We start from the raw sequence: 24473 nt of genomic DNA on the forward strand, positions 1-24473 counted from the left end.
GCTGGGATTTTTTGGAGGGAGGGGAAGAAACTATAGGAGCCAGAGAGGCTTTGTCTGAAAAAGTAACCAGCATCTTACATGTTCACCAAACAAACTTTTTGCACATGTAAGTATAATGAATGAGAAAAATACACGGCTAGTTACAAAGGGTTGGTGAGCTATTCTTTGCAGAACAGACCTTTTTCTCTTGCAAGAGCAAGGACAATGCATGACACTTGGAAATCAGTTCTGACTACAACATCGCACAGTTTTTATTTCTGGATTTGAGCAACTGAACATTTTTCATGAAAAGGGAATTTTTCGAGAGTCTGAAAGAAGCAAGTAGCTGGGGAAGAGTTAAGATCTCTCCTGTTCCCCCCTTTCTTCCCTTTGGTATCTTCTGCTAAGGTCTTGGGGAAAAAAATTGCCCATTTGCCTAAGAGCTGGTCTTTCCTTCTGCAGATCACTGCAGCATGGTTGCTCTCCTTGAATGTTTCAAGTTCTTTCAGTCGTCATCATCAGCAGCTGCTGTCTCCTGTTAGGCCAGGCTCTTGTGTTGGCAGTACTTTGGGTTTTTAGCAGAAAAAACAGTCCTTCCAGTAGACTGGTCAGTGGCAAGCAGGAAAGTCAAGCTGCTAAAGCGGGACTATTTACCTAGGCTGAGCTACCAGGTTTCTGCAGTTTCTCTAGGTGTTAAAAAGCAAACAGTTCCCCAAGAAGAAAGGTAAGAGAGAGAAGAGGGAACAGCGTTAAGGAGGAAAAGGCATCTGTATCGAGAAAATATTTGCTCTGGAAATAAGAACCGGAGGGGTGAAAAAATATGAACTGTCAGAAAAATAAGCTGAATATTTAAAAGATTGCACTGCTGATGCTACTGTGTGCTTGTGGTCATCCTTGCTGGAGCAGAGACAGTAAGATACATTCAAGGAGTCGGAAGGAGATGCACATATTAAGGCAGTCTTAACAATGTTAGCCACAATTCCAGGCTAGCCTGTTACTATCTGTTTGGGACATCTGTTATAGCATCCAGAAGGACGTTATTGTTTATGCTATTAGAAATCAACTATAAAATTTGCTCAAAGTCTGGTCGAGCTTCAGACACCCCGGAGAGACTAGCTTTTCAGCCTAACCGCTCCTAGTGATATTCAGGTATTGCCAGCTTAGGGGTGGGCAAGAACACCAGAATAAGCCCTTTACAAACCTTAAGTATTACTAGCTAGCTTAAGTTGCAGTCCTGCCTATGAATTTCCTGTCTGTAAGCAAAGATATAATCTCATCTTACTCTCCAAAGAGGGCGAGGGGGGAATCCATTTATTTTTTGAAGTGGCTAGCCACAGCCCTGGAGTCGTCTCTGTTCATGAGGCACCTTGCTGATTTTGTGGGACTGTTAGCATTCAAGGATTTGATAGAGAAGATCCAGTTTCAGAGCTGAGCAAAGTAATGAGGCGTGCAAAGTCGTTGCCTAATAACTAGAGTATCCCTATTGCGTGTTATGAGTTAGCAATGAGACAGCTGTTGGAACTGGAGACTACTTTTGAAACCATGGCCCTTTATCATAAACTAAGGGGTATGTCTCTTCTGTTGTATTGCAACTGAATCTAAAGCCCTTGATTTATTTGGGATCAGGTTGCCTGTTAGAGAAGCACCTGGAAGCTGTTCAACCATACCTCCTGAGAAGCCGTTAATGGATTTTGGTAATTAGGTGTTGGGCAGAAATTAGAGTTTTGGACGACTTGCAAGAGGGTTCTCGTATCACCGGCACAGCGTGGTCAATTCTGTTTTCAGGTGCCTCCCCGAAGGGCTGGGGGGGCAGGTCAAATGGCTGGGCAGCTCCTCCTTTTGCAGGGAGAACTCATTTTCTTCGCTTATTGTTCCCAAGAGAAGGGTAAACAGTGTCGTTGCTCCTGGCCTCTCGCAAGCAGAAACAGGCTTGGTTTCTGCCAGACGTGTGCAGACAGGCAGAACCGTGTGTTTCTGCAGTACAGTGCCTAACTGCTCTGGTGAAAAGACCATTTGTGGTTACACTGGAGCACTCACGAGCAATTAGTTTTGCTTATGTGACTTATTTTGGTCTTTTGTGTAAGTTACTGACAACCATAATGCTGTGCCAGACCTGTTGCTCGTTAAAGAGAAAATAGACCCTCTCCCAAAGGAGACATTTTGCTGTATAAGCCCAAAGATCTTCTACAGACCCCTGGAAACAGGGGCTGGTCATGAAAATAGAGCTATATTAACTGAGAGGTGGTTAGACATTAGTTGTGCAGGATCAGTATCACAGCTTTTACTAAGTGATGCTATGATTAGAGAAAGAAAGGAGGGAGAGAAAGGAGGGAGCCCAGGACAGCGGGGCTCTGGGCAGGGCTGAAAGCCCCATCACGGTACAGCAGCTGCCGGTCCCCGTGGGGTGCGATTCCTGCAGGCAGGGCTGACGGGCAGCGCAGCGCATCTGAGCTCCCTGTTGTGATGGTGATCACGGACCATGTTATTTTTTTCCTTGATAACAAAATGAAACTCTGTGCTGAGCTCCTCTTTTACACAAACGTGGGAAAGAAGACAGAGGCATAAGCTGACTGGGGGTATCCTTGGGTTGGAAATACTCACTGAAGCCTAACAACTCTTATGTGTCTGTGAATCAGGGGCTTGTGTGGTTTAGGTAGAATTAGAATGAATCTTGTGAAGAGAAGGTCAAGGTCGGCTATTAATGCCCCTTTTTTTAAACACTCCTTCTCTCCATCCTCTCCCAACCTTCCGTTTTGTGCAATAGTGGCATCGCTTTTCATCCTCTGAACCACATTTTAAATCTGTCTGTATTAAACAGGTTGCCTGAGCCCGTACCAGTAGCAGTTGACAAGCCAGGAAACTCCCCTCCAACTGTGCACGTAGATATAAACTGAAATCTGAGCGTACAAGATACACGTGTGATTTCCCCCCCCCCCGCCCCACGCACCCCCCCAACCCTCCCAGTCACTCACACCTCCCCATTAAGATTCATGTTCACTTATGGAGGTAAGCATCCAGCCATAGATCTCCAGATTTCTTTAGGGACCTGTGGAAAGAAAATGAAGAGAAGGTTGTTTGGCATGTGAATCTTGCCTCCATCATTTTTTTCCTACAAAGAAGCCTGTCACCGAATTTGAATATGAATCCTTAGGACACCGAATGTCTTTCCCCAGTATAGCAGATATAGCAAGAAGAGCTAGAGTGAGCAAGAACTTCACCTGATGCCCGCTGTGTTATCTGTAGTCCCTCTGGCCCTGAATAAACAGCAGAGCAGAATTGCCTGGGCTGACCACATTGCACCTCTGAAGGAGTTTCCCCACTTCCCCCAGGAATTCTCCTGCAGAATTTCCCATCTGCATCAGCTCCGCAAATAGTATGTGACAGATCTAAGCTGGTTTGGGCCCAAAAGTCCTCTGACAAACAGAATGCGGTCTGGAGGCTGGAAATGTAGCTTTATATGGTTTACGAGAGATGATCCTTCTGTTGGGAGGGCAAGTAATTGCTGAGATGGTTTCTGAGAACTTGTTTAGGGACATGGGCTCTGTATGGTGGGATGCTGGGCATCACCCCCACCGGGTCTCAGTGTTGCGTGCATTTTTCTGTGCTAATTGGATAAGAGGACCAAAGGAGGTTTCGAAACAGTTTTCAACCCTTCTGCATGTTGGGGCCAATCCGCTTTCATTTGCATTTGCTTAGAATCATTTGGGAGTGGAGATCCCTGGCCTGCAGAATACTTTCTCATGTTCTCTGTCATGAATTATTCCCCTTGGAGTAACTGAGACAGAAACGTTAACCCAGAGTCTGCCTGACACGGACTGTTAGACTAGGCTTCAACTATGTCTATGGGGAATAGCCCTTTGCTGCTGGCAGGGCTCAAATGGGAAACAGCATGGGCTGTAACCCGACTCGTTCCCCTTTGATTCATCTCAGTTTGCAGCCTGAAGATATGCTGCCAGCTCCTGAAAGCAAGAATCATCAGCTGTCAGAAGAGCATTTAAGAAGGTATTGTAAAAAAGGTCCCCATTAGATCGGGTTAGTACCCATCTAAATGCTAAGTCTTCGGTACTTTGATAGCAGTGCTCTGGTTGCAGAAGCTGCTCTGGGGGACAGTCGCTTCTTCCCCCATGATGTCGTGAAGCAGCTTCCCATCTGTTGTCACCGGGCGTTAGTCCGCTAAGCCAGTGGAGCTGTGTCATTTCTGCTGGGGGTCAACATTGCTGCAGGTGTTCCTTGGACCGCGATATGAAGATTATTAACCGAGTGACACCAGATTACAACATATCGACGTGGTATTTCTGAAGGGTCTATAGCGTCCTGAATTCTCTGTGCTAGAAAATATAGGATGTTCACGTAACAATGAATTGCAAGCTGCAGATGATACTAGAAGGACCTTACCCAACGATGTCTACGAATGCTTTTCCAAGAGGCTTCTCTTCATATTGGACTCCATACTTGGCACACAATGACTTCACCAAAGGTTTCACCTTCCAGAAGTTGTGCCGTGGCATTGTTGGAAACAGGCTTGAATAGAGAAAGAGAAAACAAACCTGAGAAAACTCAAGAGACTAACCCCGAGGGATGGGCGTCTCTGTCTGCCTCCTCATAGGGGCTAATTATTAATGCCTTCTCCTCAAGCTGTAGAAGCAGACAAAAGAAAGAGCGGCACAGAGAGATACCCACGCTTTAAAGTCCTCTGTTTCAAGGAGGCTTGTGAAAACTGATTGCATTGATTCTCCTGCCACTCTGCCATGCCTCAAAACAAAGCTGTGTTCAAGAAAGACAATGAAAGTCAGTTCGTGCAAGAGAGGACGCTACAAGTGCAATACGAGGGAAGCAGGAGCGAGGAAACAGCCTCAGTCTGCTGAGATGGCTGCCCATTTCCTTTGGGCAATACTAATTGTTTCTTGCCAAATTGAATTCTCGGTGACCCCCTTTCCCACCTCTGGAAGCTCATGGAACAGAGAAGCAGGTAAAAAAGAATTTGGGATTGCCTTGCCCTGTGCTGTTCAATGGAGATTTCCTAAGTTGACTTCCAAACCAGTCAGCTTTACCCTAAAAGCCGTCTCTTTTACATTTTGTGTTGTCACTGGCAACAGACTCTCCATATGGCCCTGGTTTTAATATCTTTCCTGGAACCCGGTACCCAGCAGCGTACGCAGTCCCACACAGCTGTCACACGCTATAAAACACTGAAGTGCTTTCAGGGAGAGGAAATCTCCGAAATGGATACCCAAGTTCAAGCAGTTAGCTTAGGATTTGAGTCCATAGCCATTGTCACTGGTAGATACGTACTGCTGACTCCTAATTAAACCCCAAATTAAAATTGTGAGAGTGAAAGCTGAAGTATTTGGTAGCAAGAGAGAAAGATGTAGTAGAAGCAGACTATGATCCCCAGTAGTCTGGGACTCTCTTTCCTTGGCATATGGTAGTGCTCCAAAGAGCCTGCCCCATCCCACACATGCGCCTTTGGCAGACTTTCCCTCCCCTCAAGTCCAGTGTTGTGACAACCTGGTAACGGCCAAATGACGCTGGGTCCATACTCACTGGTGCTCGATTTGAAAATTCAGGTGCCCGGTGAACCAGTCGTTGAAAAAGGACTGCTCGATATTGCAGGTGGCTGCCACCTGCGAACGCAAGAAAACAGCGGTGAAGATGAGCGAAGCCTCACCCTAAAATCAGAACGAAGCTCCCCTTGCCTGTGGCAGGGGCCGATACGCGTCTTACTGCACTACTGAGCTGTCAGAGGGCAGAAGACCGCCGTGCTGAGATAGCTGGTTGCAGCAAGGGGAGCTTTAAAATCCTCCTTCGGGGCTTACTGTCAACTGTTGTGCTGACCGTGTCTCCCCAGGTTTGACCGGTGGTAAAGGGGACAATATAAGGAGGCAGTTTGTGGACATTTGGTGACGAGTCACATAGCAGTCCAAGTATAGACTCCTAAATCTCAGCCTCTCCCATCGAAGACCAGATGGTTAGCAACAGTACCAAGGTGGAAAATGGGGGAGGAAAAATGCATGGACACAGAAAGCCTGCTTTCCCCATCCCATCTGGTTATTGCCCCGTTTGCCTTAAGTGCAAGGTCTGAATATCCTGGAAATATTTCTTAGCTACTCTTGCTGTTAATGATTGTAAAATTAGGTAGTCTTTCTTAAAATCCTTTTACACTCTGAACTGGCTAAGCTCTGATTTCTACATAGTAACCATAGGAGATATACTCTCCTCACACCCCCCAAGATGCATCATAAAACCACATCAGTGCCAAAGAGGCTTATCTCCCTCTATCTATACACATTTTCTCTCTCTCCCCTCCATCTCTCTCTTATAATCCCCCTCCCCAAATCTCTCACTCTCACAAGCTCGCTACCTCTATTTACAAATTCCAGTTGCATGAAGTGCTTAAGCAAAAGCTTAAGGTGAACATCTGAATGCTCCCACCACTTCAGTGAATCTATTCACATGCTTAACTTAAAACAAATGCTTAGGTGCTTTCCTGAATAGGGCTTTTAGCACTTTTTTTTTTTAGTGCTTTAGTGTTCTTAGCACAAGGGAGAGAAATCGACTGTCAGACTTTGAAAGCTCTCCTTCAAGGCCCCATTAACAACTACAAGTACTAATTGTACTAATTAACACATGAGATTGCTGCTCTCAGCTCAGTTATACCTAATTCATATGGCCAGTGTCAAAGTTGCTCTCATTCTCCTCTAGGTCTGAACAGGACTTGGACCACTGTAAATAAGAGGTATCCTTTCAGCACGGTGGATTTGTCTGACCAGGCGTTAAAAATATTTAGAAAGCAGCTGGTTTTCATTTCAGTCCTTATTGCTGAAATATAAACTTTAGAAATATATTGAGCTCTCTCTTCAGCTTTGATTATCATTGGGGCTCTTCTATTTGCTCATATGTATACGCCAAAATACACCACACAGGAAAGCCAAATCATGCTTCTTGAACCTGATACTGCCTCAAATCTGAAGGAACCTTTTGATTGTCAAATTAATTATAGAAGTTTGGATTTCCATGTCTTGACTCAGCACTGCTGGTTCTGGGGAGAACGTCTGTATGGGAGGGGTCACGGACAGAGACCATATACTAGGACCTGGGGATAGTGGTAACCCATCTGCTCTTTGAGTAGATTTCTAATCCATTTTGGGGTGAGTCAGGGGTATTCTTTCCCCTCCCAGTTACCTGAGAGCTAAGCCAGTCTCTGTGCTTCTCACAATCAATTTCCATTGGAATGTGATTCATCTGAGTGACCCACACAAACCAGTGACTCTCCAGAAACCTTCAAAAACAAACAGGCAAAAAGCATGACAATTTATATTGCAGATCGGGATATGAGGTAAATAAATAGAGTGGGGTTTACAGGCAGCCGCAGGAGACGCAACCTGTGAGGAAAGTATTTCTCTGAGGTATTGAAGTAAGTACCTCCCTTTCTATGGAAACCAGAGAGAATCACTTCTATGATGAATTTCCCTTCCCCTCTTTATATCTCTGGGACTAAGGCAATTATGATTAAAGGAGGACATCCTACTGGGCTATCCCTCTCCCTCTTCCTCAGAAGTGGATTGATCTCTCATGCTACTTTTGCCTTTCGGTAAATCAAGATGATTCAACTCCCTGAAAAAAACCAAGCCCCGATTTAGAAATTCTCAGAACCGTTTTCATCTTTCCTGTTGCTTGATGGATATACATTAATTTCAAAATCCACCTGCCCATTGGTGTTAGCTTTCTGGGTGTCAAGCTCAGCACACGGGAGCTTCCCAGCTTCCCTTTGCTCTCTCAGTACCTTTGCCATAAGTCTTAACTCTGCCCCAGGCTGGGTATCGCTTTAGAGCGGCTTGTTTATTGCTTATGGTATATAACTGCATTTTTAGCACCTGTACAGTAGTCTACAGAAATGCACTTCCTTCTCTTTACTCAAAGCAGTTTCTCTATGCTGAGACTTAGATGTATGTTGACAAAGTAGTTGTCCAGAAGCATCCTTGTTCTAGTCTTTAGGCTTGTTTTCCGAAAGAGCAGATGATCTGAATCTGCAATTTTGCCTTTCTTCTTGCACTTTTAGCTTAATCAAAATATGGAAGTTTTGGAAATAATGGGTCGGCTGTCATAAGTTTTTCAGCTTGATTTCAGACTGAAAGGTTGGCTAGGCACTTACACAAATGTATGTCTTTTGAATCTCCTCTTTTCCTTAGGTCCAAAGTGTTTTGAAACTATGAAAACTGAAGTCATGAACAGTGACATTCAATTTTGTGGAGGCAAAAGTTCTAATATTGGGATGGTCTTTGTACATCTGTTGCCATTTTTTTTTACTCAAAAAAAGAATTATTTTTTTTTTAGGAAATGTTTTTCACTGTGATGAAATGTTTTCCTAAAACTAATGCTGACTGTGGGACTCAATGCCATCCTTTGGTACTAGCCAGTGTACAGGCCATGCAGTCTTCCACACTGGGAGAAGTGGTGAGCATTTCACTTACAGGGGAAGCACGTACAGTGCTCAGGAGGGCTCATGAATTACCTTCCCAGTAAGCTGGGAAGAGGGTGGCCTGAGGCACTCTGGAAAGGTCCAGCCTTGACCAAAGTGGAAAAGAAATGCATAAATGTGTTGGGATTGGGCAGCATGTGAGAACGGGGAACGAGGAAAGAAAGGAGAATCCTGGCTGGACCATCACAAGGGCAGGGGAAGATGCGGGCAGGGGAAGATGCTGAGCACCAGAACCAGCTCTGCTGCGGGGAGGTAGAACTGGGAGATGATAAGAGGAAAGTGAAGCAGTGGGAATAGCCAAGATAACGCACAGTGAGGTCAATGACTGCAGAGAACCTAAATAGGGAAGGCCTGTGGGGCACAGCAGAGCTGAGACTTGGTTCGTCTGGCACTGGAGGGAGGGCAGAGCAGCGGGGATGCCCTTTATCTCCTACCTGACAAAAGTGAGGAGAGACAGGGATCCCAGAACGCCATAGAATGGGATGTATGTGATGAAGTAGCGCATGTAGTAGCTGATGGCCCAGGCTAGGTCCTAGGGGAAGAGAGAAGACATTAGGCATCACTTTGCCTATCTCATATAACGTGTCCTTGCTGGTGATGTTAGGGGCGCTGGGTAATTAATACAGCAAAGTGCGATCCCTGCCCACTGGCCTCCCTCCCTACTCATGTGTGATTTCTTACAAGCCAGCCGGATCCCATAAAGATCGAGGGAACATTTCACTCACCGCCCAGAACCTGCGCCTGATCATGGTCGAGATGATTTGGATTTGGAAATACACAGGGATGAGCAGAGGCGGGAAGACTGCAAAGCAAAGGGAAATGTTTTGGCCATCAGAGGGGTGGAAAGGCGTGTGACATGAGTGAGCCGCTGATTTAGGACCGGTTCTAGGGAAAGGCTGCCTAGCACTGGTGACAGAGGTGAGGTGCTGGTGATGAGGGGTGGTTGCCTTTCTGTGAAGAAAGGAGGCTCTGCTGCACACTGGTTCATCTTGACTTACCAAAGAGCATTGACTGGCAACATGCATTTTTTCCGCACAGCCTCTCACACAGAGGTTATTTCCCAGTCTCAGCTGTTTGCCTTGCTTTACGTGGCCATGCTGGCAACGTTCAAGATGCTTGGATATCACTGAAGAATACACTGAACTGATTTTGGGACCTGCACAGGGGATGGTGGTCCTGAGGAAGGGTAGGATGAGTTGAGACTTAAGGAGTTGCTCTGCTAACACAGTAGGGGCTGGAAAGGTCAACTGGCATACAGGGAAAAAGGAAGAGTGCAGGGCAGATACTCACTGAGGAAGAAGTACTCGTGCTGGTGGTTGTAAGGTAGGTACTTCAGCTTCTTCTTGCCATACTGCAGGACACAGAGGAGAAAGCTCAGGTTTGGATTATGACACTCACATGTAAGAGAAGATTCTCTGCAATACTTCTTTACTTATTGACTGGAGAGTTTTGACTAAATTCCCACCACCAGGTAAAAAGTGTTTTGGTACGGTTAAATATCTTGACTTTGTAATTGTGCTAGATGTAAATTCCTTTTTAAAGTCTGCTGGCTTGACATTCAGATAATTTCTGTTTACTTGAGAGCCTGATGGCATTTTAATGCATTTCTCCACCTTCTGCCATGCCTGTGGCTGTGATAAGAGCTGCTATCATCTCCATCATTACCAATACAAATGCGATGATAGGCATAAAGTCTGACCTTTGGTAAGTCACTACACGGGATGCCAGTGCAAGACGATGATCCTTGGGTAGTCTTCCATGCAAAATGTCCCAACCATTGATCCTTTTTGACTACTGCAGCTATCAGCCCCGATGAACTCCTGCCATTAGCCAGGTCTTGTAAAAGCTTACTTTACCAACAGTGGGAAAATTAGCGCGGTCCTTAGCTGTTAGTACGGCAAGTCACACAGACGTGTTTAAATCTAGAATGTTGTGTCACTAGTTTGACATGTAAGTGATAGGAAATAGAGTGCTGTCACTGAGAGCTATCCTGCACTGATTCCTGTATCACTGTGGTCCACCTACAGAGAGCAGATGCAGAGAAGTTTCTCCAAACACAGGTTCGGACCTTGGATTGTTGCATTTTTGCAGGTGCCCGTTTCTTTCCAGTGAAAAGAGAGAGCCAAGAACATCTGGTGTCCTAACCTCATCTCTGTAGTGAAATATCTAGAGCTATACAGAAGTGTCTCTTTTGAGCTCCAGGAGTGTTCACACAAGCAGCTAACGCATGGAGAATCTGGATTGCTGTGAACTTTCATTTTTGCTTCCAGCATAGCAACTTCCCGATGAAGGTAAGTCTTGTAGCATCAATAAATCAGCCACATCATTCACTCTGGTCTGAACTCTGAAAGCCTGTCATCTGGAACAGGATTATATACAAGTGTGAAAGAGTATTGGGATAGACTGATGCTGGCCTAATATTTCAGATGTTTTGTAGGAGGGAGATCCAGTTTTTGTTGTTGTCATAAAAGTTTACATTCTTAGTTTTTCCTTTAAGTCGTAGAACCACAGTCTGCTTTTAAACCCAGTTATCAGGCACAAGATTTTCCAATGGGTTGTACCCACACATTTAAGAGCATAGTACTGATTTACATCTTCTAGATAATGGCTTTTTTATACCCCAGGAGAAGACTTTCATTCTAGTCATATATAAGTGCCCTTCTGCCTCTTGAAAATTCTGTGTGTGCAAGACATTCTCTATACATGTCCATATACCAGTATGATTGTCCCCTACATGTATCTGGAGTTACTTTCTCAATAGTATAAAAGCTGGCTGAGAAACCATTAACTTTTTAATGTTGTATTCCCCTGCGTTGTACTTGCTGCAGATGTTTCTTTGTTTTCTTTGGTTTGCTTTTTGTTTTTAGAACTAGAAATCCTTGTTCCATTCTAAAAAAGACCAAGGATGGTACATGGTTTAAGTCCTTTGTGTAGGTTTTTATACAGTAGACATAAATATTTTGGCTCTAGAAGGACAAATTGAATTAAAATCCCCTAACATAGCCTGTTATTTCATGTGCAGCATGTCAGTACGTAGTTAATGTAAGACAGTAAAAAAGTATTGCTTATGCAAGCAATATCCCCTCAACTGCATGGCAAAGGCTTCAGTGGAGAGGACCTTGTACGGATTGTCTGGGGGACAGCTGGATTGACTAATATTGGAAGATATTTTCTGTGGAAGTGGAAGATCAGGTTTGAAATGTTCTTGATGAAGTACTGAGGAACACCATATTTTCCCCTCACGTTGATATTTCAAGCCAGCAGGATGAAGTTGTCTTTAACGGCTTTCTACTTTCTTTCCAATCCCATCTTCGCTGCTTTTCCAAAGCTACCCCAAAACACTTTCTCCTGTGGTCAGTATAGGAAATGGATAGGGAATTATATAGCCAGTCTTGCTCTCCAGCCCAAGGTTTGGGAGGGTGTGGTGGCCAAACTCCTGTCAGACAACACAGACAGATTAAATCCCTGGATGAAGCATTTCCTTTTTTAGCATTCCTGGAAGTCTTGACTGTGTAAATCATGTCTACCAATACTAGCCAGCTCCTGGTTTTGCACAAGCATTCTCTGAAGCCCTTGAGGACAATGGTTTTCCATGTTTTACCCACTTTGCCTTACCTCAACAGGCTGCGTATCTCCGAGGACAAGAATATGCAGCATGTTCACATCTGGGTCCTTCTTGAATATGTTGGGCTTGGCGTGGTGTTGGAAGTGACGATGGTTCCACCAGTTTGCAGAGGCACCCTGGGCAGATACAAGAACAAGGAGTTCATCCATGGGAAACTACAGTTCCTCTCATGGTAGGATTACTGATTCATTTATATAAACTAAACCAGTGCAACTCAGATTACGGCCAAACTGTTATTTGCTTTTGAAACAGCAATAGGCAGTAAGTGGCTAAGCTGGCAGTTGCTATGAGACTGCTGGTTTCAGAGGGCTGGTTTGCCCTCGCTAAGGATCATCCATATTGAAAGAACAGGGAATAAATATACTCTGAGTTGCATGTCACCGTGTCTTCCCACATGTGAAGTTGTTATTAGTAGCTGAATCATGGAATCATAGAATCATTCAGGTTGGAAAAGACCTTTAACGTCATCAAGTCCAACCATTAACCTAACACTACCAAGTCCACCACTAAACCCTCTTGCTGCCTTACTATTATACTGGTTTCCCTCTACTGCCTGTGCCTGTGAGGAACCAGGCAAGACGAAGCGGGTTTGGGAGAAGGGGCAAAGCTATGTCCTACCCTCTATAAGTTCCTACTGCAGGTGGATGCTGAAATGCCTGGACTGCACTGGACCTTACCCACGATAGAAGTTCTGAAGGCTCCTTGAATGGATGGGATGTAGCAGGATGGGACATTTGAAAGATATTATACCTTAGTGGAGTGCATGGTGAAAATATGACAGGATGTTAAAATAGGGTTTTATGCAATTTAATAAGCTTTGTCCTCAGCTGCTATAAATTGGTGTGGTTCCACTGAAGCTTGTGGAACTACCGTGTTCTGTAACAGCTATGATTACGGTCTCTTATCTCTTCTGCACAACAGCTCCATGTGCAATGCTCACTCACTTCTCCTCTGTGCATCTGCTCACTGTGGAAAGCCTTAGAGCTGCAGTTTCCTACTTTAACATAGTCAAAGTGACTGCAGTTGTTTCCACAGTGCCCTCGGTCCATAATGTCCTTTACCTTCAGGTGTCCAATGACAAACTTGTGGACGATGTGGTTCCAGGAAGACTTCTTAAAGACAGAGAGATGTCCAAAATCATGTTGCAGCCACCCTGCCTGCGCCTGGGATGAAGGGAAATCAAGTTGTTTGTTAGAAAGCTGCTTGAAATCAGAGCTAAGCACAAAAGCAAGTGGTGATAGAAGGCAAGTTGTGAGTGTGAGGAAGAGAGGGAATTAATTGAAGTGAGAAGGTGAAGATCTGTTTTCATTCTGGAGGGGAACATAGAATCATTTAGGTTGGAAAAGACCCTTAGGATCATCAAGTCCAACTGTAAACCTAACACTACCAAGTCCACCAACATGTGGAAGGAAAGGCCAAAGAGGTGAGAAAAATATGTGAGCCACAATCAGCAGTGGGTAGGGGTGGCCAGAAGGCACCACAGTGGCAGGTATGTTGTGAATATTTTTCACTGGTGTGAATGTTTTGCACTGGTAATTAATCTCATATGAAAAGTTCAGCGCATGCTGGCCGCCTTCTGAGTGATTTGCGTAGCCGGTATGCTTTGTGTCTACTATTTCTCACCTGGGAAGCCGTAAGGATGCAGGCGAGGATGAGAGTTGTGATCCAGCCAGTACCGAAGTATGAAACCATTAACCAAGCCAAAACTTCCATTGCAATAATATGGCCCAAGTAAAGAGAGAAGAACAAAGGATTTGCTCTGAACAAGTTCATGTCCTCTGCTGTCTTCCTCAGGGTCCGGAAATCCTCCACCAGCTGAGACTGCAAAAGAGACATGCAAGACACAGTATGCAGCTTATAAGTAAGTCTGAATGTGTCTGAGGAAGGAAGGCCATGTTCCATACTAAGGACCTTGGCTGTTTCTTGCATTGGTTGGCTACTCCACAAGTAAGGAAGGACTTGCCTCCATATTCACCCTCTATTCTAGCTTTTCGTAGCACTTTGCTATGAATAAACATCCTGGCTGGTCTGAGCCCACATCCTGACCTTTTGCACCTTGAGCTAGGAGAGTAATTCAAGCCTGCTGCTCTGAATCAGCGGCACTACCAGGCTCTGTTGAGAGTTACATCAGCTGATGATTCTCATCTGAATGAGCTTTACAAGTATTAAAGAGGCAGCTGGAGAAGGAGATAATTCAGTCCTATTACTTATGCATAATTCCAGAGCTCTGATGATGAGTACCGAATATCAGAGCACCCGTCACCGATTTAATATGTGGGTCAGCTACTGTGCAATCATTCATGAAGAGCATTCCCGGGTTAATGCGGGTTAGCATCGTCTCGTCTATTGTGAGTGATACAGATATATCATAATCATGGCCAGTCACAAACAACGGGACAGGATTGAGTTTCGTGGCAAGAGCTAGTCATGCCATGCACTGTGCCTGAATAATGAATGAACGGACTGTCTGGGAGGGATACAGAGCTGCCCTGAGGATGCCGAGTGGCTGGAAAAGGTACTTGCTGGGTTGCTGCTCCTTAAGAACAGCCACCGAAATGAGACATCTAGTTCACTTCACCCATAGGTACCTACTGCTCGTGCCACGCATGGCACAAACGTGGCTGCTCTCCAGAGCTTTGCTGGTACTGGGCTCAGCAGGATAAGCCAGTTTGAGTCTCAAAGAGGTATTTCCCTGGGAGTAATCTGTTAAAGGGAGCTGCAGAGCAAACGGTGAAAGAGAGTCAAGTCTTGTTGAGGTGGTGAGCAACTTGTTTGGAAGTCTTTTCAGACTTCTTTGCCCACTCCTCTCCTTCCCCTGTAACAGGCAAGCGATGATTTGTGTTTTAGAGCTCGGTCACCAGAGAAGGAATAGCAGAAGGGACACCAGTCACAAGAGCTGGTGCTCATTTCCCAGTCCACATGCCTCAGCTCACATTTCCCTTCAGTAGGGGGTCAGTCCAGCCTGGGCACCTGGAATGGGCTGCTAGAAATGGGACATGATTACCATAGACAGAGCTGCTGGTGGCTCTGTGGGAAAGGAAAGGCTTGTACAGCCATTCTGAATGTGTCGTCTCCCTCCCACACACAGTTTGACCTATACTGGGATGTGCACATTGCTACCTGGAGGTGTTCAGATACTGAGTATTCTCCCTCTGTGGAGCTGCCTGTAGCGAAGAGACCTTTATAATCTGCCTGCCTTTGACCTGGAGGACATCCCGAGAGGAAAAAAATGATGGAACATACCCATCATAAACTCCAGCTCAGAAACAAATACTCACGTTTTTATCTCGGTCCTGGCTAGGTTCCCCTGGAGCAAGCTCTCCAATAAGTAATGGCTTGAGAAACTTTTGCACCAAGGTGGGATTGATGTGGAAGGCCTGGAATGCATCCTGGAGTGGAAATATGAGTAACTGTGTGAGATTCAGAAGTAAGCTGTTGCTTCCTACTCATGATGTCATTCCCATCCATCATCTCCAGCACTGTCCTTCTCTGCAGTCGTCCCTGCCATGTTACTGTGAAAGAGGGATGCCAGCCTGACTTCCACCTCTGTGATCGCTGTTCAGTGCGGTACTTCTGCTAGAGGCTGATGAATTTGCTTCTCTAGTAGCAAGCGAATGGTGAGATCTGGCATGCCATCTAGACATATGGTGAAAGGCACCTCAAGAAATTTTTTCTAAGCAACTAAATACCTAAATCCTGTTGATTCCCTTAGAAGGTAGGCAGAGAGGAATTTGTGCAAATCCCCGCTAGGATATAAATACCCTTTGAAAGTCTGCTGTCTGGAGGCAATTCGAAGGAGAGGGTGACTGTGGTGACTGAACCTGGACATGACTGCAGACATTAAAAATATTACTGGATGTTTTGGCCAAACCCAAAGCACTAACACAGCTGAGCAAAAAGTGGTGACTCTTCATTTTGGAGACTGTGTTTCTCTTTTTGTTCTAGAAGATGAGTAACTGAATGCTATCTTGACTCTTCTTTATTCTAGAACCATATTCTAGATACAGAGATGATTCTATCTCCATGCAAGTCCAAGTAAAATGCCTTAGAAAGGAACCATACCAAAAACTTGGTTGTATACCAGAACTTTAAGCAATTGCTTCAAAGTGCTTGCTATCAAACTTTGTAGTGGCTAGGACCCTATTCAAAAAAGCACTTATATCAAAAAGCAACTTTATTCGTTACTCTGAAATATGCTAAGGAGTTTAATGGTCTTGAAAACCTGACAGTTATCAATACATGTGATAAGACTTCTTGTCAGTTCTACTGCGCTGTGGTATATGGCTGCTTGTCCCCGTAAGAGGCCCATTAATCTTTTGTGAGACTGCTTGCATGTTTTGTGTTCAATACGTCTTAAATGTTGGGTACATTTTATTGAAGTCTCTCCAACATGTGATAATAGACATAAATAGCTTGTTAAGTTTCAGCAGCAGAATCTAATTGAGGGATGAAACTCAATGTTGAGGGAACTTATGAAATAAATCCTATCCCGTATACTCCTGAGGCTGGAAAAGCAGGAAACTCAGCTGGAATAATATTTTTCTTACATATTTTTAAGTCTTCTTCTAACATGGAAGGACAATGCCTTATTTTTAGAGTCTTTTTGATCCTGGCATTCATGAGTTTGCCTGGCTTTTCTTTTGCTGTACTCCTTCCCCTTTCCACATGTTTTTGTCTACCTACGTCCTACTGTCTTGGTTCCGGCTCGGATAGAGTTAATTTTCTTCCTGGTAGCTGGTATAGTGTTATGGTTTGGATTTAGTATGAGAATAACGTTGATAACACACTGATGTTTTTAGCTGTTGCTAAGTAGTGTTTCTACTAAGTCAAGGATTTTTCAGCTTCTCATGGCCAGCCAGCAAGAAGGCTGGAGGGGCACAAGAAGTTGGGAGAGGACACAGCCAGGACAGGCCAAAGGGATATTCCATACCATATAATGTCTTGCCCAGTATATAAACTGGGGGAGTTGGCCAGGAGGGGCAGCTTGCTGCTCGGGAACTAACTGGGCATCGGTTGGTGAGTGGTGAACAACTGCCTTGTGCATCACTTGTTTTGAATATTCTAATTCTTTTATTATTATTATTATTATTATTATTATTTTCTTCCTTTCTGTCCTATTAAACTGTCTTTATCTCAGCCCACGAGGGTTGGGGTTTTTTTTCCGATTCTCTCCCCCATCCCACTGGGTGGGGGGAGTGAGCGAGCGGCTGCATGGTGCTTCGTTGCCGGCTGGGGTTAAACCACGCCAGTCCTTTTTGGCACCCAACGTGGGGCACGATTTGTGGTAGCGAGGGACTGCATTCGTGCTCTCCCCTGGTTTTCCCAGCCAACCAGCTACAGAAAAAACAGTCAAAAATAGAAGTCAGGAGTACCACGCTTCAGCCTTTCCACCTTTGTCCCATTGCCTAACAATAGTAGGGACCAACTAAAATCTCTACTTTTGGCTCTAAACAGAAAGGTCAGACTGGAAAGTGCTCACTGTGTCCAGGTGACCCTTCTGGGAGTTGACCTCCATCAGAAATCTAGCTCTGGTGTTCAAAAATACCAGCCAACAACCTTGGTCCCAAAGTCCACCAAAATCAATAGAAACTTTCACCTGATTCCAAGACTTTGGATTGAGCTTTAAAATAATACTCTGACCATAGAAGTTTTGCTGTGGGAGGCATATAAGGAGAGAAAGTGAAAGTTGATCTGAGGCATTTAACTTGAAGTTAAAGAAATGATATATGAGAAGTTAGAGATGCAGCATTGGGCGGGGGGGAGCAGGGGGGAGATGAGCTAGGTGCGGGAGAGAAATAAAACTCTGTGGAATGATTTAAAGATTATAAAGGCCATAAAATGCCAGAGGCTATGGGGGAAGAAGTAAGGAGGGGGAGGGGCGAAATTATTTCAATGGGGGAGGCAAACCAAAATGCCAGAAATGAAACTGAGGTGCACTTCTTCTGTAAAGCACCAGAATTTCCTAGTTACTCTCAGCTCAGCTCTCATGTCAGTACCAAAGTGCCCAAACTATCCCCTTTTGCAACCAGTTTCAGGGACAAAGTGATTCCTGTTACCCCAGGGGGAAGTTTGGATCAATTTGTCCAGGTCCACTCATGAGGACTGCATCACTGGCAAAACTTATCCCAGTAGGAGTGAGACCAGTGCTTTTTGACTGCACTGGGTTAGCCGCTGGTGTTACTTTATTGGTGCCAAAATGAAGGTAAAACTCTAGGACCAGCAAAGCTCTTTCTAGAGCCCTGTGCTGCAGACAGTTTAGAGTTTCCCATGCACAGAAATACTTGTCCTGAATCATCAGCTTCCTTCTCTAATTTGAGGAATTTAATTTGCTTTCCCATAATTTCTGCATACTTCACCCTCTCTGGTGTTATCCTCACAGCCCATCTGAGGTTAAGAAATACTGTCCTCTCCCTTCTACAGAGGGGATGATACACTCAAGGACTGACTTGCCCAAGGTTACAAGGGGTAGCAGACCAGCCTTAAGCCTTTTTCACTAGTGCTTCAGTTATTGTAGCATTTTCAGCTCTTGGACCCATAAATGTGTCACTGAAATGTTAAGTCTGGTTGCTAGTTTCCTTCCCTGGTACAATTTGCAGATGATGTGACAGAAGAGGGAAGAGCAGAATGAGTGGGGAAGCAAATAGCTGACTGTACCTGCTGCAAGGTTTTGCAATTTTGGGCGAAAAAAGGGGAAGAAGGGGAAGGAGGGAGAGGGTGAACACATAAGAAACATTAAAGAATGTTGACTCAATATTGTTTAAATAAATAGGGAAAAAAAAGTCTTTGGAGGTCTGACCGGGTACTGCCTGATCACCGTGCTGGAGATCTCACTGATTTGTGTTGTATTAATTGGGGGGTGACTCAGAACAGGAGCTTCTGCCTGACCACCTAGAAGGTATTTTTGTCTACCTGGGGCTTCCCTGCCAGTAGCCTGTTCTCTCAACACGCTTATAAATGCTCTGTCATGACTTTTCCAGGGAGAGTTCTCCTCTGCCTCTGAACTTAATAGCCTCACTTCTTTCTGGATGGGCTGAAAAGTAAAGGTTGGAACCGGTCAGAAATGCAATCATGCATGTCAAAACACAGTTGTTACTCAAAACTACACTACCTATCTGCCACTTGACTGCTATCGCAAGCCTATGCCATGAAGGAAATACTGGCAGCAGGAAAGTTTTACCTTCACTGAGAAGTAATACACGTATATGTCATTGGCATATGTAGAGAATGGGCTTTTTCAGTATAGCCGCCAAGCAGGAGAGAGAATAACATCTCCTGAATACACTTACCATCGTCAGACAGACAGCTACAGTGATGGAAGGATTGCTTTTTTATTAGCTATATCTCATGCATCTTCTTTACTAAGAGGTCCCGAATGTAAGATACTACCTGAACTTTGGAATTGTCCTCAGTTCTGTACTAGAGGAGATATAAAAAGCAAAAGGCAAAAGATAGTCTCTGGGAAGTGCCATGTGACATTTACACCCGACCTCCCAACTTTGTGGTCTACTGGCCAAATAAACTGAAGTGTCTTCTGGGAAGTGGGTGAGTGGGAATTATTCCAGCTGCTTTTGGTGAAAAAAGCTTCGTATTATTGAGGTATGAACTGTACCTGAGCATTGGAAGTGCTTAGTGCAGCCAGTACAAGGACGTTCTTTCACATCCTTGAACATCTCTGAAACAGAGAGACTGCCAGGTGCCCTTGCATACTCTTGCCTTCATTTTCTGAAGGCAACTGTGCATGATGTGATACCAGAACAGGTTGTCCCACACTAGTATGCTGTCTCAGGATGTTAAAGCATGGCCTAAAATGAATGAACGCTCGGTGTTGTTAGTACCTGCAGGGGAAATTTGTGCGTAAGCTAGCCTGGGCGCTCCTAACCTGCCCGGCATGAGCTGAGCACGCTGAACATACCAGCTGTCATGGAAGCTTCTCAGTTAGCTGTCTTGTGAGCATCCTGAGATGAATTAGCTTCCACATCACCAAGCAGGGTATCTTTAGGGTGGCCTGGCACAGATGTGGAGTTCAGTGAGTGTGTCAGTGGGCAGCTTGTGGTAGATGGATACACACGATCCTCTAGAGGATTGGTCCAAGATAAACGGACAAGATGTGGAGGTTCCTTTGGTGCATGCTTGCCAGACTGGAGGTCCTAACTACATGTGGTGCTAAGGAGAATCTGAGAAAGATGGAAGCCATGTATGAACTAGGAATGTAAACGTGTTAAACTGAATTTTTATCATTACCTTTTCCTCCTCCTAAACTCTTCCGGTTGCGATATCTTGCAACACAGAATGAAACTTGTTAGTTAAGCCTTGACATGGTCAAGGCCAAGGCTTTCTCACCCTGAATGAGAGAGAGATTTTTTTGGCAGTAAACTGTTATTCACCACAGGGAAGCTGGAAACCAGATGCCAATTCTGTTTTAGTGCTCAGAGCAGTGATGAACAATTTCAGAGCGTTCTTAACACCATGCCTTCATGGAGCATGCTCTGAGTATAGTGGAATGCAATGTACGCTGGGGAGGTGGGAGGAGGACCAGCAGAATCACAAACCTGTGTTTCAGTCTCCCTTGTAAGGATTCGAGACAAATGCAGTAGCAGATGCTTTTTGGTTTCTAGTGGAGATACTGGAGTTAAATTCTTAGGGATAGGAGTCAAACTCCTTTGGTTGCATTTAAGCAGCTGAAAGTAAAACCTGGCCCATCTTTTTGAGGGAGAAAGCTATTCATTCAGAGGATTTATTGGAAGGGGACAGGAACACCAAAACACATCCCAGTGTTTCAAGGAAAAGAATGGAAAATAACCACAGACCACAGGGAAATGGAGACGGATGGAAAGGAAAGGTTAATTCTTGCCAATTCATTCCGCCACACAGAGCCTGCTCCTTGCTAAGGTGTTAAGAGCCGTGGGAGACGAACAGTTAATATTACAGCTTTGGTCTCTCCTACTGCTTACCATGCACATATTCGGAAAAGCTCTGAGGCAGTTTAAATTTTATTAACTATGGGCTAATGCCCTGGGGAGAGCACATGCTCTCTGGATGCACTTCTGAAGAAGGTGGCTTTGAGGGAAACCGCAGACAACAATCTCTGAGGCAATTTGTTCCTTTTTCAAGGTTGGTTTTGTTTGTTTGTTTGTTTTTGTTTGGTTTTGTTTTTTTTTAAGTTGCTGAAACATGAGAGGTAGCTGAACCCAGCTATGAAGTGCAGGAGCAGCAGCAAATGGTTTTCTTTCTTTTTTTTTTTTTTCTTTTCTGTAGAAACCTGTAACTAAATTCTCTAGAGAATTCTCTCCTGGGGAAAAAGCTAAAAAGCTCCTTGTTTCAAAGCCTCAAGCTCACCCTCCTCACAGAAGCAACTTTGAAACACAGACTGGCCTCTCGTTAACCCTTTCTTGTGCTCGGCTGCTGTGACTCTGCATGTCATAAGCTACCCAGTGAAGAGGGGAAGACTTGAGACACTTTGCTCGTGAATTCAGAGCTCCAGGCACAGCACAAACAAGAGACAAAGACAAAACAGCAGGACTCAAGCAGAGCCGAGCAATCTCTACCAACCAATCTTCCAGATGCCGCGAATTGCCATGGCTCAACGGAGTTGATTGCCAAGGAGCTGCATCAATTCGGACCAACCTTTTCGCTCCTAAAAGCAGCGAAAGAGATGAGCTGGGTGCACAGTAGGTGTTAGAGAGATTGGGGGGGGGGGGGGGGGGGGGGGGAGGAGAGGAGAGGCAGACAGCCCAAAAGCTGGCTCACTTCTCAGTAACCACCAGGAAGGCAAGGACCTGTCAGAGGTTGCCGATGGGAGCTGGGAGGCAGCCGCGTGTGTGTCTGTGCGTGGGTCCTTACCGTGGCATCTTCGCCGGCGCAGTGGCTGATCACTCGTTGACCCCCCGGGTGTCTGTATGCCCACTTGGTGACATTATAAACCTTTCGCTCTATCACCAGCCACTTGTCCGTCCTCAGGTTGTGCTTCTGGATCTCCTCCCAGGTGTAGAAGCGGATCTGCGCCTCCGGCTCCCCCGACTCCCCTCCTTTCTCACCCCCTTTCCCCATGGGGCCACTTGTTTCTTTGTCTTCTTGCCCAAAGAGGGGGGTGGGGGGTGGGGGAACCTGTCCCTGCACTTCTGAGGGATGTGCCGGAGGGGAAGAGCTTTTCTTGCGTGATTTAACTCAGCTGATCCTCTGTTCTCTCCCTTTGCCTTCGCTCATGTCCTCCCTTCTCTTTGTCTCTCGCTGCCTGGCCCTTGCAATCTCTCCGCTCCGTCGCTTGCTCGGAAGTGCCCCCTAGGCTGGTTTTCCCCGTACTGATGCACTTTCTCCTCGCACATAGCCCTGTTTTCTGGGAAGCTCGGCCCCTTCCCTCCCCCCCCCCCCCCCCCCCCCCCCCCCCCAGCATCCTCCCCCCCCGCATCCTCCTCCTCCCCCCTCCAGCATCCTCCTCCATTCAGTACCGATGAGGTTTCCACAGGGATCAGCAGAGCTCCTGCACCAATCCCGGCCCTCCCGCCGCCGAGCTGGTCCCTGCCATTGGCCCTGGGCGATCTTTCGAAGCGAGAAGCCGGCTGCCGGCCAGGCCGGGCCGCGAACCCGCGGGGGCACCGCCGCCGCCGCCGCCGCCCGCTCCCCCCCGCCGCGGGGGCCGTGGGACGGGAGGTGCGGGCACCCCCTCTTCGCCTCCTCTTTCTTATTTGCTTCTCCTCGGGATTTTGGCTCCTGCTTTAAAAAGTCGTCCCCTCCCCCCCTTTTTTTTTCCTTTTTTCCCCCTTTTTCCCCCCTTTTTTCCTTTTTCCCCCTTTTTCCCCCTTCCCCCTTTTCCCTCATTTCCCCCCTTCCCCCCTTTTCCCCCTTCCCTTTTCCCCCTTCCCTTTTCCCCCTTCCCTTTTCCCCCTTCCCTTTTCCCCCTTTCCCCCCCTTTCCCCCCCTTTCCCCCCCTTTCCCCCCTTTCCCCCCCTTTTCCCCCCCTTTTCCCCCCTTTTTTCCTTTTTCCCCATTCCCCCTCTTTCCCCCTTTTTTCCCCCTTTTCCCCCCTTCCCCCCCCCTTTTTTTCCCTTTTTTTCCCCCTTTTTTCCCCAGAATTGTCACCTCACTTCTTAGTGCTGGGCTTTGAAAAGAGATTTTGGTATTCTGCCTGAAATTAGCATTGTTTTGCTCTATTTTGTCACGCTCAGTTCCCGACTCAATGGCTGTCAGACTTAACAGTTTTCTTTTGTCACAGGGAGAGCTGTCTGACGGCAGGCTCAGCCAGAGACCTCCTGCTTAGGGCAATGCTTTTATTAACAGGTGGGGCAGTGCCATCTTTTCTTTGCCGCGGGGCGTTTTTATTATAAAATAACCCCTGTCATTAGGTTATGCAAAGTGTTGCGGTGCAAAGGCAAAAACAATGGCAGAGCATTTTCCCTGCTGTCTTTCTCGTGTCTGAGGGTATCTGTGGCCGCTCTCCAGGGCAAGGCGGTTGTGACCCGCAGCTTTCCTGGTGACAGGTTATCTTTTCTTGTGACCATTTTGCAGTAGTAAGTGGAAGACTTATTAATCCTTCCTGTAGTGGCACTGGCTGAGTTTAAGCAAATTTAATATACAAGCTGTTCAAACATTTTAGGGTACAGACTGCACTCCCTAAGTTACAGCATTCTGTTGTATGATCAGATCTTGGGGTTGGAGCAACGCTGGCTTCCAGTAGCTCGCTATGTTCTGATCTGGTCTGGAAAAGCAGGGGAAGGAACCAACAAATGTTTTAATTCACACTGTTTATTTGCTCTCTAGCTAACTATCGCATCTTGTTGTTGAAGGAGGGAGCTTATGCATGGGATAAAAGACCACCTCCTTCAGTGAAAGCAAGAAATGCCTCCAGTCCCGGTGCTGCTGTGCTTCTGTCCAGCCCCAGCCATAGTTTAGAGCAGGCACAGACAAGGGTGCTCTGTTTTTGCCTGCTGCCATTAGCCTGAAGGAGCTGACAACAGTGAATATCTACAAATTTCTTGCTCCTCTCCTTTTCTCCACCCGTGCTCCCTACACAGGCAACAGGAACGGAGATCCAAGTGAAGGAACGTGCACCACTTCCATACCAGTAAGAATCACTTTGTGCTGTCTTTATACCAAGGCATGCTATAGGTTTCCTCTGCTTCTGCCTGGTCTTATTGCTGCACAAGGACTTCAGCCTATTAAACAGTTTTTTCCTGTGGTGTGGGGTGACGAAAGTCAGAAATGAAAGGAATGTTTTCCTAAGACTTGCTAGTTTTATTTAGTTTGGTTCAAAATAGACCTCTGACAAGGATAATAATAAAAAAGTCAGCAAGACACTACATTAAGGTGGACCTGAAGCTCATCGCTTGTGATGTGGAAAAAGTTTACCATGACACTTTCTGCACTGAGTTCTTTGAATTTCAGGATTTTAATCCT

The 24473-nt window shown here is 45.7% G+C and overlaps 1 protein-coding gene across 1 annotated transcript; it reads right to left on the reverse strand.

The window, feature by feature from the left end:
- Positions 1 to 2952: 2952 nt before the first annotated feature.
- On the reverse strand, positions 2953 to 22276 carry FADS2 (fatty acid desaturase 2). The gene is made up of 12 exons (XM_050897219.1): positions 21924 to 22276; positions 15362 to 15472; positions 13707 to 13904; positions 13145 to 13246; positions 12074 to 12199; positions 9749 to 9809; positions 9184 to 9260; positions 8893 to 8990; positions 7162 to 7258; positions 5524 to 5603; positions 4375 to 4500; positions 2953 to 3025 (listed from the first exon to the last, which is right to left on the reverse strand). The coding sequence occupies exons 1-12, from the start codon at positions 22128 to 22130 to the stop codon at positions 2974 to 2976; spliced, it is 1335 nt and encodes a 444-aa protein (XP_050753176.1). The 5' UTR covers positions 22131 to 22276; the 3' UTR covers positions 2953 to 2973.
- Positions 22277 to 24473: the final 2197 nt, after the last annotated feature.

The sequence above is a fragment of the Gymnogyps californianus genome, chromosome 5 (assembly GCF_018139145.2).
Source record: "Gymnogyps californianus isolate 813 chromosome 5, ASM1813914v2, whole genome shotgun sequence".
Lineage (NCBI taxonomy): Eukaryota > Metazoa > Chordata > Aves > Accipitriformes > Cathartidae > Gymnogyps > Gymnogyps californianus.